Raw genomic sequence first — 15659 nt, 5'->3', positions numbered from 1 at the left:
GGCGCAGGGCTCGCTGCTTGCAGCTGTTGAAATGGAGTGTTTTCCCCCTATTTCATCCTTAAAAGCCCTGGGTTTTTTTTTAATAAGCAAGTCTTGTATTTGATAGGCCTTTCAGAAATATTGGGGGTCAAGGGGTGTCTGACTGTCTTGCTTTTTCTCAGGCTGTTCTGCTGTAATCTTAATCTTTAGTAAAGTTTATTTGTGGACTGAGATTTGAGCCTTTAACTGGTCTTACTTTGTGTGTGAATTATGTACGCGTTAAGTCTGTTACTCGTGATTGTGCTAATTATTAAAATTATTCTATGTATTCTATTGTGTGCTTTGTTTACTTTTTTTAGTGTTTGTGTGACTACATATTCTGGAGCATTTGCGTAGTCAGCTATATTTGAGCTTTTTTTTTTTAACTAATGGGAACCTTTGTGTGCTTTTCTAAAAAAAAAAAATGGATGGGTGTTCTTGTTGTTTTAACTGGCTTGCAACGTCTGGAAATTGCTTTTAGTTGAGTGAAATACAGCCAAGACAAACTCATTCTGGCCAGGTTGCATCTACTTGTCCAGACGCTGAGATTTCACAGCTGACATCTGTGTGCCCTACATACGCTGCATAGGCCAGCTTGGCGAGGTGGCAGGAGATGGCAAAAGCAAAGGTGGCACAACTCCACTAAACTCTGCTAAATTTGATACTGCTCACCGTTGATGTTCTTTGGGCCCAAGCCAGCGTACAAACCCCCGTCTCTGCGGTGTTTGACCGTGCCAGAGGGTTTTACCACTTTCCTGGCTGGGCGTAAGTGTTTTGTGTAGACTCTTTAATGTTTCTTTTGCCATGGATGACTCTCACGCTTTATTTTGTGAAATATAACGGATAAAAAGATAGCGTTGTTTATCACCCAGACCTCACTGAGAGGTGTCACTCAAGGTAGACTGTGCAAAACTGATTCCTGTCTTCTGTGTTGCTCAGTAGAGCATATAATTAACCGCAGTAACATTTGACACCTCATGAGAGTGTTTGGGTAAGCTCGTACCTCTCTGGCTATGAGAGGTATGTGCTAGGCTTGGGCGACTTTTGCTGCGTTATTCATATTTTTTTTGGCTTGTGCTCTTTGAGGCCGTCTTCCTCCTGAAGAGCTCAGGATTGGTTTTTTTTTTAGCCTCAGAGTTCATACTGTGAAGCACAGGGTGGAAGCTGGAGTTAGTTACGACTGCCCCATCCTGCCACATTTCATGTGAAAAGTCCTCTTGGACTGAGAGTTTGCGTTAGTAAAGTTCTCCGAGTGCTTACGCGCCGTTATGTTTTCACGTAGTAGAAATAGCAACGGCAGCAAGGACGATGCATTAAAGCAGCGTAATTTGCATTAGCACAGTCAGCTGTCGGCCCTGGTCTTTGCAGCGTGTTGCGGATACCAACTTTTGATGCACCTCGCATCTCTGTGATGTACTGATTTTTGTGTGGGTCTATTTTAGGAGAATGTGTTTATTGGTCAATCCAAAATCTACAGCTACCTGAATCCTAACAAAGCTCCTGGTGCTCGCCCCCCGCTTCAAGAAGAAAACTCTGTCATGTATCACGAGGTGAAATGTCAGGGCAAAACACTAAAGGAAACCTACAGGAAAGGAGATGGTAAGATTGATCTTTGGATTGCTTGCGTCATTAAATGTGCTCCCCCCACCCCCAATTTGAAAACTTTAATGCACAGTCGAGAAGGCCAGGCAGCTCACCTGGCCCAGTTGCTTTCCCTGCCCTACAACTCTATCGGCAAACTGGGACTCTACAAAGACGAGGGTGTCCTTATCCTTCTCAAAACTTATGTCACAGCTTTACCAGGGAATTCTTCCTCTGTTTTTTTGCCTGGCTATGTTTGTATTGTCTCTCTGGATATAAAAAGCTAATGCTTGCGTTGTCAGTATGCCCTAATCTCCCTGCAATTCTATTACCACTCTGATTCTTCAGGTCAGTGTTTGGCAGTTTATCTAATTTTTTTTTCTGTTTTATTACCTAAAACTGGTTTATTCTATAATTTGACTACTTTATACTGATTTATATAAGGGCAATTCAAAGTCAAATCAGGTAGGAGGTAGAGGTACTGGTAGAAGAGGAAACAACTCCTAAATTTTCAGGATGAAATAAGGGCAGTGAGAAGGAGGAGCACAGATTGTGGGTGCTGAGTGCCCGGCTTCATAGATGCTTCATTGTAGCGACTGGAAATGGGAACGTTCCCTAAGTTTATGGAGGGGGGGGGAAAGCTGGCTTCTGTTCAAAGGTGTGCTTAATAACCTTGGTAATTTGTCAAAACATTTTGATGCAAACACTTCTAGCAAGCAGGTATTTTAAGTCCCACTCAACACAGGGAGTGTCAGGTTTTCTGGAAAGGTAGTGCCTTTAGCTCCTAATTTAGCTCCCCAGTTTTGACAAGAAAGTGAAGATGGCTTTAGCTTGGCCCGCTGCTGTGGCCTTGCAGCTGTGCTTCATTTCTCCAGTGAGATTGGAGCATCTGTCTCAGCAGATGGGACTGCTAAACCTGGTGATTTGCTTTAAATAAGAACTTTATTCGGCTTTAACTCATGCTCCCCTACCTCTAGATCAGTTGGCTGAGAAGGAGGATGTGGTCATATCATGGTAGGATGCATGCAACCAAGAAAGCGTTGGGTTGGGGGTGGGGGTGGTAGACTTCTTGTGAGTCCCAGCCCTTCAGCTCCTGTGGATTTTGTCTGGATGGCCTTGGCCACTTGGTACCAGTGTCTGGAGCTACTGATCACAGCAGTGCAGGATCCGGAGAGGCGTCCTCTCCCTCTTCAGTGCAGGATGTAAATTAGCTTACGGCAACTTGATAACTTAGTATGCCAGATGCAAACTGTGCAGTTGTTTCAAACACTGCACTGGAGGTGCTGCATGTTCACGTTTGGAAGACTTGTGAGTCGCAAACCTAACGTGACAAAGTATTTGGGCTCTGTTTTACCCTTTCCCTTTCTCTGCTCACCCCTGCCTCTGTACTATGTGTACTGTAGCACTGACTAGTCAAAAGTTGAGTGACAGCCTAGCTGGGTTCTAGCAGAAAGACTGTATCATTCCCTTCCTCTTTCTCCTGTTTGACAGAAGTAGAAACTTGGAGTAGAAACCATTGGAATTCATTTAAAGCACTCTGGTATAGGTGATCCTAAGTTCAGAGCCTTCCTTTATTTTCCTGTCACCAGGAAAAAAGAATGGTGGCAATATAATTGAAGGTGCTATGAAACCAGAAGACCAGAAAGATAAAGAAAGCGGGTGCAATACTTCGGTGCCCTCCTCTGATCAAAACCAAGGAACTGTAGAAACCCAAAAGACGCCCCTGCCTTCAGACTGTGCTGATGAGGCTAATGCAAAGCCAGCTCAGAAGAAGATGGTTAAAGCAAAACGTGGACCAAGGAGAAAGTAAGTGACTTCTGGAATTGTAAAAGCTTTTCTTCTGTCTGTCCTTTTGGACCAGGCGGCTTCTGTCTGCGTTTTTCCTTCAGGAACTACAGTTAGACCTGTAATTAATGTTGCTCTTGTTTTGTTGCCTTTTTTTAAGCAAATGGTTATGTTGGGGGGAACAAATCTTAAAAGAGACTTCTTTCTTTTCTCAAGAATAATACCTTTGAAAATACAAAATAGCATCCAAAGTATTTATCTACCTTGCAGAGGACTTTTGTTTTTCTTGAAAGCAAGGCTAGTGTATTTTTATCTCAAGTGAAATACTTGCTAATCACCTGTAGAAAAAGAAATTAATGAGCCATTAAGACCTACTTTTCTATGGACAAATGGGAATGTATCTTGTCAGAAACAGAATATTAGATTAATTACAGTTGGAGGCTTCCTGGCTGAGCTGATACTCTTTCTCGTGATGTCGGAGTAATGTGACCTAATGTTAACGAATTCCTCGCCAAGCAGTTTTCATGACCTAAATTTTAGAGCGCCTTCTGGCGAGGCACACAGGGGGCTTCAGACTTGTAACGTGACCTTCAGGTGGTTTCCAATGGCATCTCATTCTTACTGTTAAAGAATTAGTACCAGAGTAATGGAAATAGCGTGGGGAAGAAAAGGGGATGTAGCTTTTGTCTTGAAGTGAAGAGTACTGGTAAGAAACACTGATTCATATTGATTACCTTTCAACATACCAAGCTGACAATAAAAATTTCTTACAGATACCTCTGTCCTAGAGGTGTAACTTCACAAATAGTCTGAAGTACGTGTGTTCTCTATTTTTCTTATCCCTTAGAACGCAAGGAAGAACACCAAATCGAAAAGTGACAGATTATTACCCAGTTAGAAGAAGTTCCAGGAAGAGCAAATCTGAATTGGAGGTAGTGCTTCTTGTTAAAATAACGTTACTTATAATGTTGCCGGTTAATTGAACGTTTGAGGAAGTGCGTAACTGTCTGTAAATGGTTTCCATTGGCCAAATACAAATAGCATTGTGCACTGGAAGTATTGTTAAGAACATCCTTAAAATTTGGAAATGCTGATCCAGTTCTTCTAGGACAGGATCTAGCTGCTTATATATTTTGGGGGTGTGTCTCTTTACCATTCAGTTTGGCTAGAAATATGGGATGGTTTGGAAAAATGAGTGTCACTGGCTAATAATTTCCTTTTAGCTATAGAATAAGCTACAAAAACTATCAACAATACTGTGGTTTTGTTTGTTCTTGTTTCTTCTGCAGACTGAGGAGAGGAGGAAAATAGATGAGCTAATTACAAGTGGGAAAGAAGAAGGAATGAAGGTAACTGCAATGCCAATCTGAGTAGCCACGAACTGTTTATACAGTATCTTGCTGTTGATCTGTTTAAGCAGAAAGTAGCAGAACTCACTCTCGGAACTGCTGCAGTTCCTCGATAGTAAGATGAAAGTGCAGCAGAACTGGAGCACGCCGTCTTTCCTTTTGGGCAGGCAATATTTGGCTCTGAAGAATATGTATGTGCAGCCTCAGTCATAAATATTGAGGGGGCTTTATAGTCTTCACTGAAAATGCACTTGCTCCCTTTAGTGTCTCATTTCTTGGGTTAGCTTCCAGAAATGGGGTTAGATATAGCTGTCGTATGTTTTAAAGGTAGCACCCGTATATACTGTCTGTATGGTAACAAATTCTCTTAGCCTGTTTACAGCCAGTCGCTGTGGGTCTTCATTATGGCACTTGGGATCATGGGTTGTACTGGTTTTCCTCCCACTGCTAGCAAATACTAGTTATTGGGACCAAGCGCGTACCATTTGGGTTACTCTGACCACCCTTTTTAGAATTTAAAGCAGAAATGGCTCCTGGAAGTGCAGAAGAGCTGTGATTCTTGAAAAGCAGCAGCCTGCAGGACAGTGATAGGAGAACTTTCTTGGAGTTGTCCAATTTACAGGGGGAGGCAGGAATAATAAAGTATCCTGGTGGGTGATAAATGTAATTTCTGTGATCAATCTTTCTGTTCCTCTAACTTTTTAACCTGTGCGTGCTAATGGTGATGGTGCACCTGAAATGGAAAATCTTACTGCCTCAGCTAATAGATAGTTTAAAAGAAAAAACAGGTAACTCTTCTCTGTGTATGCTTTATTTAAAGTAATTCTTAGCTCTTTGATTAGAAGACTTTGTATCAAAAAACCTGGTAACTCATAGGGTGTGTCCCAAACTCGTCCTGTATTTCTTCCGCAGTGCTGTGCATTGTGCTTCTACAGCTTTGTCTGCAATGCACACAAATACCCTGCTGTAGCACTTTTTAATGACAAATCGCTCATTTCCTAGTAAACCGCGTATTTGCAGTCATGTAAATACTTTTTAATTTCCCAGCTGATTTTCTTTTCAACGCAACAGATTGATTACATCGATGGCAAAGGGCGAGGAGTAATCGCTACCAAACATTTTAATCGAGGAGAATTTGTAGTTGAATATCATGGGGATCTCATAGAGATCACTGATGCTAAAAAGCGAGAAGCTGTGTATGCTCAAGATCCATCCACAGGCTGCTATATGTACTATTTTCAGTACCTCAGCAAAACGTACTGGTAAGCTTCTCTTCCTTTAAGTGTGATGGTTGAGTGATAGAGGCTTTGAATGCTGCGAAGCCTTTTCTTGTTTTCGTGCAAAATTTTTTTTTTAATGGGAATTAGGAAACCTTTTTGGAGCACTGTTTCATGGTCCCAGAGCCTGCAGTACCTCTGGGCTAAAAGGAACGGTAGGTGACTCAAAGCCCTGTTCTCTGAAGTCCGGCACAAGCTATATGGAGAGCTGTATCTGCTTGGATGAGACTTCTAGCTCTGCCGTGGACTTCTGCCTAAATTGATTCTCTTGTAAAATTAACTACTCTGCCTGAGTTGCAAGGATTTTGTTTGAGAAGCAGTACGGACAAACTCGGTGGAAGAGAAACACTTCCTGCAGCTGTCTTTGACTGGGTCATCTTCTTTCTCTAGTACCTGACACCCACCCCGTTTCCATGCTTTATCCCTCAATTTGCTGTGTCATTTGCCCCAAACTCCGGTGCTCTCAAAGCAACCACTCGGACTATGTTCTTTCCTCCTTGGCTGATGTTACTGGATACTGGAGCGTGGGTCACTTAACCTGTGTGTTAATGACCTTGAAGCGCCCTGTATTCTAAGTGTCTGACTTGCAGTCTGGATGCCATAATGACAGCTGCCATAACAAATCTTTGCGCAATGAGGGGCACTAGAGCTTTAGTATCCAGGTCTCTGGAAGTTGGGCATGTAGTTTTTAGGCATTCTCAGCCTCCCGTGTGAGTAGAGACTCTTGCTGGTTTACTCAGTGGATACCACTTAGCTTGGACAGAGCTTTCTTGAGGGGAGGGTGTTTAAGGTATCAAGCCTTTCTGGTGGTGTTCTACATCTGGATTCTGCTATTCCTCATGAACAGCTGAGAGCTGCTTGGAAACAGGCAGCTCGAAAACATAGTCCAAAATTTTCCATTTTCTGGGTTTTGTGCTAACTTAATCTCCCAGAATTGCTTTAGTTTACTTACATTGCCATATTATATGCTGTCTGTTTAATCATGAATATTCTGTAATGTCATGTTTTTCCTTCATTTCTCAAGCCTTGGGTGGATTCCTCATTCCTTATCTGATTTGCACTTTGGTTTTGGTCCACAAACGTGACCGCGTGATATGCAGCAACCCTGAGTTCTGTTCTTGTTCTTTCAGTGTTGATGCTACAAAAGAAACTGATCGCCTGGGAAGACTGATTAATCACAGCAAATGTGGCAATTGTCAGACAAAGCTTCATGACATTGATGGCGTGCCTCATCTCATACTGATAGCTTCCAGAGACATTAAAGCAGGTGAAGAACTGTTGTACGACTATGGAGACAGAAGCAAAGCTTCCATTGAAGCTCATCCGTGGCTGAAACACTAATTCATCTTCTTTGTTTGGGGTTTTTTGGTTTGTTTTTTGGACTGAGTGCTCTACAGAGAGTCAGTGGATTTTTTTTTTTTCCTGTCCTCACTTTCCTCAGCTTTCTTAGTGGACTGCTTATGGTGTTCTGAGCTCCTTAGAAACTACCTTTTTGCTTTGCAGTATTTAAATACCTATTACAGTTTTCCAGGCAGGCTTGAATAATTCATCTTAGATTGCCAAAACTTTTATATCACAAAAGGAAACCCTCCTTAAAATTTGAATACTTCTGCATAGTGACCAGTGCCACTTGAGCATGCAAAGACTTGCACAGAAACTTTAATCACTTGGGTTGTGCTTCTGCTTTTGCAATGAAATCTCATGCTCCACTTTGTGGGGTGACGAACTCGGCATTAGCTTTATGACAGCAGATGTACTTCTTACTCTGACTCGTACATCCAATGGCTTGACTGCTTGTCAGACTGCTTTTTACAACCCAGTGCTGACAGGCTTCTCTGAGGTGGATGCTACTATCGTTCTCAAATAATTTGTGGTAGGGATCCAGTTTTTCCAGTGTCGTATCTCGTGTTGGCGATGAACTTTAAATGCACTGGTGCTGAGGGAAATGGATGGTCAAATTGGTTGCTTTCTTCAGAGAAATGACTCCAAGCCAAATGAGGATGGATTTTGATAGACTGGGTTAATACTGATTAGAAATGTGAAGATAGAACTTCACAGTGAGAATCAATGTTTGACATTACTTATTTTCTAAAATTTAAGATGGTACCTTTTTATAGGTGATGGCTGCTTCTTGGAGGTGTCTCCCAGAGGATTTTAAAGAAGTAAAAGAAGAAGTTCTCTCCAAAAATTTTTTTATTACCTTCCTATGCTAATTAGCCACATCAGAAGCTATTTATTTACTGTGAATGCTTGAAGTAGAGCATAGCGGTTCCAAAAATAGGAGTCATCTTCATATGCAGCTTCAAACTGTAATGATGGAGTTCATGCAATGAAGAAAGTAGATTCCTTATTGCCTGGTCCTGTAGGTCTGTCCAGCACGGTCTGGTCCCACTGTCTTAAATGGGAGCTGAGCGCTTAGCGTCTTGCGGATGTTTGCATTGTCACTGTTGGAGAACCAAATCTGTGATATAGGCGGGCAATACAATGCGGGTCCTTTATGTTAAAGATGAATTCTTACCAGTTGGAATTTTTGCCAAGGCAGGCTTGGCATGCGTGTAGATGAAAATGGCTGTGAGCCATCAGCCACGCTTGCTGCTGGGAGATGTCGGCAAGGGATCTGTGGCTCTGTTAATGTCTTCTGTTCCTCATGTCTTGAAGGCTGCTGCTGTTCCAGCTAACGCCCTCTAGGACAATCTTATATGCTTGCCTATGTGATAGGTCAAATAGCAACAACATCCTGGTTGTATGCTCCAGCAGCAAGAGAGGTGGCTTAGTGATGTATTTTTTAAATTAAAAACTTGAAGACAATGTCTCTGTAAAATAAAGAATATATTTATTATCGATGAAGTGGCTGCTATAGTACCTGTCTCCATTGCAGATTGTTAGCATTTTGAAAGAAAGCTGTGAAAATCATTAGCCATTAAATGCTTATATTATTTACCACTTAACACGAGGCAAGCTCGTCAGAGACAGCCTGTGTATTTTCACCATTTCTGAAGAATTAAGTGGAGACCTGTTACCTTACATGTACTGAGTTACAGGTAGACTTCGTTGGCTGACTTAATTGAGTTGGCACTGATTTTTCTCTGGTCTCAGTAACGGAGACTACAGCCATGTGTGCGGTATCCCGTTTCACTGGAGCACTTCCCTTAAGTGGAAATTGGAATAAAATGCTTCTTCTGTTGGGTTTTTTTTTTATTTAAACATTTGCTTGTTCTCTATCAGGTCAAATAGCTTAAAACCTTTGTTCTTCAGCATCACTTTTGTAAACAAGAAAGGGGGAAGATCTCTCCCTATTTTACATAAAAAGAAAATTGTCTTCTCTGAAACGCTTAACTGGTAATCAAGTAGCACTGCATCCGAAGGTGGTAATAAAGCTGATGTTGCACTGCGTATGTATCCTTTACTTTTCTAGGAACTGAGATATATATCTCTCATCTCTCTCTCTCTTTCTCTCTCCCCCCTTCTCAGAGAAACATGCCATTTGGATTTTTATCTCTGTGCCTTACAGGAAGGTTTCATCTTGTAACGAGGTGTAAAGCACCTAGCAGGGAAGATGCCCTTGGGCTGGGAGCTGAACTGCTTTTGTCAGGCTCGGGTGGCTTTGCCAGAGGCAGCGGGGTTCCTCTAACTGTAGCCTCTTCTGTTGTAGCCGTAGCCAAGGAATTTGCTCCCCTTTTGAGAGAGAAGCTGTGCAGCTCACTTGGCACCAGAGTGGATGCAACTGTGGTGGTTCCAGAGAAAGACTAGCCCCAAAAGGTTGAGGTGCTCTCCTGTCTACTGTAACCGGTCAACTCCCACCTCTTTTTTTTTTTTTTTTAATAAAGAACATCTTAAATGGTAAACTGAAAAGAATAATTGCAGCTTTCATTGTTGTCTCCTTCAACTAACTGCAGAGTGGCCTAGGGCTATGGTAGTCTTCTGTGCCCCCGTGGCAGGTTGTTACTTTTTCACAGCTCTGTTTAATCTGTGCAGTTTATTACCTGAAGTTTTTCTATTAAGACTTAGTAGAGTGATTAATGTGTTTTGGGGCATAATTCCCCCCCCCCTTTTTAAAGGAGAATGGAAAATATATATCCCTGGATAAACCACAGAAGAGGATGGAGTTGAGAGCCCACATAAACATCTCTTTTCAGCTTAGAGGTGTATCCTGCCTGTTGCTGATGCATGATTGTTTGGGTTTGGGTGGTTTTTTTTTTTTTTTCCCCTCTAAACACAAAGCCTCTGCTAAGGAAATGCAGTAACTTCCTTCCCTGCTACTGTGCTCTAGAAAATAGGTTGCAGGGACATTCCCAAGGCTTATTAGTATTTTGAAGATGGCAAAAGGACTTCAGCAGTTCTGTGCCCCGGCTAAACCAGCTTGCTTAGGTCAGACATCTTTGATGTTGCCTTGCTAACGTACAGTTGCTAACAAATTCCCTCTGAAAGGAGACTGCAGTTCTGCCTTCTGCTAAGCCACATTCGTGTTGCGCATCTGAGCAGATGTGTGAAGCGTCCTGTATTTTTCATGCTGCTAGTGTATGAGAGGGAATCAAAAGATTTCAGAGCCTGCTTTCAGTTCTGAAGAGAGTAAGATCATAGTCTGATACCTGTCACTGCTCCTTTTATGTCTGTTCAGACTTTTCTGCTCTTGAAATTCTACTTTTCTAAATGTGGAACCTAATTGGTATATTTCAAGCTGCTTTTCTATTCCTCTGTTTGCCCTATATGCTTCTGCAAATGATAAATCTCATTACTAGGGCTAATACACAGCTTGTGACAGTTGATTGAAAGAACAGAGCTTATGAAAAGTACAACTGTCTACCACAGGAGACCTGTAGCTGTCAGAAACGAAACGTTTGGTGCATCTGTTCCAGTTTCAGAGGTGCAGACGTGCTCAAAAGACATCAGCCCTCCATGTGGGTAGAGCACGATGCAGCAGCTTTTCTTCCCTTGCCGTGCTCTTCTCCACCATCTTTCATCTCGACCTCAAACGGCCACTCCTGTGTGCGCGCAGGGGTTCTGCTGTCACAGCCCAACTGCGTCTGCCTTCGGCGGGGCGGGGTGTGACAGGCTTCTGCCTGCTGCTGCCCATCTAATGCAAAGAAAGACACAGAACAAAAAGCGACGCCGGGGTCTCTCAAGCAGTTCTGCGTTAGCATAAGACAGTTACTTTCCACATAAGAGCGGTGGGGACTGCAATCTCCGTGGGTTCTTCCTTCCCAGCGCTTCTCTATGAATGCACTTGTGAATGGCGCGTATCTCTCAAAAATGTCTTCGTCTTGCAAAATCATTTGGGCTGAGCATTTTGATAGGTGGACACAAAAAATAAGTGGTAGTACAGATCATCACAGGCTCTTTCAATAAGAATAAAAATCACCTTTGTATAAACATTTATTCTCTACATGTGGGTAATGTCTGGCCGGAATCTAAGAAATACAAAAAGTGTCTGTCTTAAACAGTTTCTAAAACAGCAAAGTAAAATCTATTCTGAAAGAATATTATACAACACAATTTTTATGAGATTGCTTATTCTCTACAGTAGGAGTGATGCTTTTTCTTCCAATCATTGGCTCCCCTGACGCTTTAGGAGCTCTCATCAGTGCCATTTCTGAACAGAAGTGGTTAAGTTCTCAAGGATGCTCATTTTCCATGTTTAAAAGAGAACCTAAAAAAAAAAAAAAGACAACAGAAAGGAAACAATAGTGTACAACTGGAAAAGAAGGAACATGCAGTGAGACGGCCGTGTCAATGTGTTCCGCTATTTTGGGGAACTTCAGGGACGGCCTGGGCCTGTGGGTACTGCGGACGGCTGCTTCATACAATGTAAACAAACCTCCAGGGACAGCCGGCGTGTTCTTACAGCAGAGTCTTAATGCGCTAGCAGGGGAGGCAACTATAGCACAGTTTTGCTCCAAAATGCTTATTTTTTCCTAGAAAAAAGTGATGCCCTGCTTGCCTGGGCGGAGGTTGTCTTCCTGTGGAGTGCTTTTTCCACAGGAAAGGATTTCTCTATCCCATTTTAATTTTACAGGGAGAGGAGGAGAAAACAATATCCAGCTAACTAGGCCCAAGTTCAGAATTCATCCCTGGCTTCACGAAGTATGAAGCATGCCATATTCTGCCACATTCTGCCAAAAAAGATGCAGACAAACTTACAGCCGTTTGATGATTGTCTTCTCCTCGCTGTCCTTGCTGATGCCAGGGCTGCTGCCACTGCCCTCTTTTTCCCGTTCTTCAGTTTGGTCCCTTCTCTGTGAGATGATCCCGCTGGGAAAAGAAGAGGGTTTGTTTATTTTTTGTGGTTTTTGGCATAGCGTGGCCTCACTGTCTGTGTTAAACCCTTCACTGGGCAGCCCAGGACGAGGGTGAATGGGTGTTCACGGCACAGGTACGGCAGCCTGGCCTACTTCTGGTAATGAATTGCTCTTTTCCTTTAAATAGCGCAGTGTAGTTTTGCTTAGGCTGTGCTTTAATGAGAACACTAAAAAAGTAACAAGCTGACTTCTCCGCAGAGGAAGAACGGCAAATCGGAACAGGAGTGAAAGGGAAGTGTAATTACACGCTGGATCTGTACGAGAGTACAAAGATAACAGTAGGGCGCAGACAAATGGAAAATTTCTGCTTGGGTGGATCTGTGGTACCTTCAGCGCAGCCACGAAGGCTCGCACCACGCAGCTGGGAACAGATGGGAGAGTCCCAGCTTCCCTGCAAGGCTGTTCCTCTTTCCATCCTACGGAGGAGAAAAGAAAGGCTTTGCCTGAGCTGTAGATTTTGTCATCCTGCTTCGATGCTGCCGCACTCTACAAGGTTGTAACCGCCTACTTTAGGCAAAAGCTTCAGTTTTACCAAAGGATGTTTCCCCTGCTTGGAGTTGGGTTAGATTTTACCAGCTTGCATGCTACACTACGTTTTCACAGCGTGCCAATTTACTGTCCTGAGCTGACCTCATTTATCTTGAGAGCCGAGTGGATCAAAGCTTGTGACTGCAGTAGCTGAAGGCTGAAAGTAGCTAAGTAACACTCGTCTGGACCTTGGAAATAAAAATGCAGGCGAGTATCTAGAAACTGGCGTGACATCAGGCATGGGATAATTCTGAGGCAGATTCTCATCTTAAGAGAAGCCGGACTATGTGCTGTTTGGTGACACTGCAGATCTCTAATATCTGCACGATAACTTCTACGCAGAAATCACGATTGAAAATGCAGTCCCCCAAACATCATCAGTCATTTTAAGCCATTCTCTGTGAGGATGTCAGTTACCTCGTGCTACATGGGGCTTATTTCCAGTATACACAAGACATTTTAGAACATATATTTATCCTCTTCCTCTGCACAACTACTCTTTATGGCCATACAATTATAATTAGGATTTTATGTGAATGTTTAAAGGGAAGATGGTTTTTGGCTTAAGCTGTAATGCTGTACGAGGAGATAACCACATAGAATTACTTGAACTGAAAAGCAGCCTTGACACACTCTCTAGGTGCACAGCACTGTGCCTTCCATCACTCAAAAATTGAAAACATTCACACTGTTAATTTTTAACTTGGCTTGTAATAAGCTGTGTGACACAGCTGGGAAATCAAAGCAAGAAGCCATTCCAATGGCCACACAGCAAAGGCCGGCAGCCGAGCTGGGGAAGCGGTGCCTCGCTGCGCTGTGAGAAGTGCTGGAGAGCGGTTTGTAAACTGACTTCTTGGGTTTAACTTTAACTTCTTGGCGTAACCTGCCTGTTACAAACAAGGCAAAAGGCGGGCTTACTGTATCTAAGAGGTTGTTGCTGAGATATCTCAACTGAAATCTAATGTGCTCAGGCATTTTGTGTCCAGATTAAGAAGTAGTTTCTTGCCCTGAAGGGTTTATAATACAACCTGATGAGGAGGGGCAGAGGCTGGGGGAGAGCAGCCTTGGAGCTGAGGGAATTTGTAGCACCAAGAGCGAGGCCCTTCCTGCATCCCACCCTTTGGCTCACAGTGATTCTGCCAGGCTGGTCCCTTCTAGAAAGACCAAAATCCTTCTCTGAGAGCACTTGTTTTGCACAGTTCAAGTGCCTTACACAACCCTCTGTGGGCAGTCTTAAAAAAAAAACCCACAGCTTATCTTGAATGACGATGAAAGGGCTTACTATTCTGCTTTCTAGATCAATGCCATACCCACTGTGGGAGCAAAGGAACAGGAGATAAGCTAGTGTCCCCGATGGCAAGCTGGGGGAAGAAGGAAATTTTTACTAAAGCTGAGGTGGAAATCCCCATGCTCTCTGGTCTGTAGCGTGGCTTTAGGGGAGAACAGTATGCGCGCAACTGCTGTGACTGCATAGATGAACTCATGTGCCCGAGAACCCAGCTTGTAGGTGGAGTGGGAGTAACCGTACGTAGGCTTACAGCAGTACAATTATGGGAACAGGCTGCGAACTAAGAGGGAGTTTAGTTTTAAAATTATGTTGCATAGAGACTTCATCATTCCCCCATTTTTCTTTGGTCATTTGTAGGCTCTTGGGAGCACAGATGTCTCTCATATGTCTGGACAGTTCCTAGCCCAATCTAAGTGCTCAAACCTGCAATACTCCGGTCTGGTAAGCTCCCCAGACAAGAAGTAATTGTTATTAGTTTGTTGCTGACTTCACAATATACCTCTTATAGCACTGTAGCTCCTCTTGCACCACAAGAAGCTGAGCTTTCAGCTGGTTACGCTCTTGCAATACATCTCGCAGCTCCTGTAATGTGAACCGGGGGCGATTTGGATCTGTGAGGTCTATTACCATTTTATCTGGTCCAAGGCTGAGCTGTAAAATAAACGGTGGTGGTCATGATCTTGTAACCTGTCAAAAACAGGGCACTCGTAGAGTAAAAACTGAATTTTATAAATATGTAGTAATTGTTAGAACTGGTATGAGTTCCTCACAATCCTGATTTTTTCCAAGCAGTTAATTACAGTTTTTCCCATTATTTTTGTATTCCCTTGGTGTCTGCATTTCCCAGCCAAGTACAGGGCCCAACCGTGACAGGCTCTGACCACAGCTAAAAGCAAAGTCTCTGTCCCAAAGAGTTTGCAATCTAGTTTGCCAAGAAGCCGCTTTTATCTGCTTTTCTGACGATGAGAGAGGCTGAGCAATCTGTCTCACGTCACATGAAAACTCTGTGGCAGAGAGAGGCGAGAACTGAATTCTCCTTTCCTAATTTAAGACTTTTGTGGTAATGGCTTTTTCGGTCACGGACATCAGTTTCCTTTGCACAGAGTAACAATTAGCGTTTGCATAAATGGTAAATCGTCTTTACGGGGACGGTGCTGTGTAAGAGCTGTACAATGGTGGACTTGTACTCTGTGAAAATCTGCCCGTGTGTGTCTGAACTCCTCCGTTAGCACTGCACGTCGCTGAGCTAAAAGCGTGGTTAGCCACTACAGTGAAACAGGAGCGAGGGATCCACAGCACTGCGACTTGTAGCAGCCCTGCAGACCGCCGCTCCGGAAATGGCTCCAAGGCCTTCTACGAAGGCAAGAAGCAAACTCTCCGAGACTCGTTCTGCTGTGATAAGAGAGACCGGCGGCTGCGGCAAAAGTATCCTCTGACCCATCTGGTGTCGGGGTGGGTTTCACCACCCGCACGCGGCCAGGTGGACGGGCCACGACCTATGTTGGGGAAGGGGCCTCTGGCCATGTGCTGCCTCGCA

General features: G+C 43.4%; 2 protein-coding genes across 2 annotated transcripts in view; one reads left to right on the top strand and one right to left on the bottom strand.

Moving 5' to 3' along the window:
- SETD8 (SET domain containing (lysine methyltransferase) 8) overlaps positions 1 to 9403 on the top strand; it is a 13646-nt gene extending 4243 nt beyond the window's left edge. The window contains exons 3-8 of the mRNA XM_009321212.1: positions 1461 to 1617; positions 3189 to 3405; positions 4232 to 4316; positions 4674 to 4733; positions 5805 to 5995; positions 7141 to 9403. Coding sequence (XP_009319487.1) covers positions 1461 to 1617; positions 3189 to 3405; positions 4232 to 4316; positions 4674 to 4733; positions 5805 to 5995; positions 7141 to 7351 — 921 coding nt within the window. The 3' untranslated portion in view covers positions 7352 to 9403. The remainder of the gene's footprint in view (positions 1 to 1460; positions 1618 to 3188; positions 3406 to 4231; positions 4317 to 4673; positions 4734 to 5804; positions 5996 to 7140) is intronic.
- A 2091-nt stretch (positions 9404 to 11494) lies between these two features.
- Positions 11495 to 14765, bottom strand: RILPL2 (Rab interacting lysosomal protein-like 2). Its single transcript, XM_009321169.1, has 3 exons — positions 14622 to 14765; positions 12149 to 12259; positions 11495 to 11657 (listed from the first exon to the last, which is right to left on the bottom strand). Exons 1-3 carry the CDS (start codon positions 14750 to 14752, stop codon positions 11633 to 11635), a joined length of 267 nt encoding a protein of 88 aa, XP_009319444.1. The 5' UTR covers positions 14753 to 14765; the 3' UTR covers positions 11495 to 11632.
- Positions 14766 to 15659: the final 894 nt, after the last annotated feature.

The sequence above is a fragment of the Pygoscelis adeliae genome, unplaced genomic scaffold (genome assembly GCF_000699105.1).
Source record: "Pygoscelis adeliae isolate BGI_AS28 unplaced genomic scaffold, ASM69910v1 Scaffold93, whole genome shotgun sequence".
In the NCBI taxonomy this organism is placed as follows: Eukaryota; Metazoa; Chordata; class Aves; order Sphenisciformes; family Spheniscidae; genus Pygoscelis; species Pygoscelis adeliae.
The sequence above is the reverse complement of the archived record's forward strand: the minus strand, read 5'-3'. Positions and strand labels throughout refer to the sequence as shown.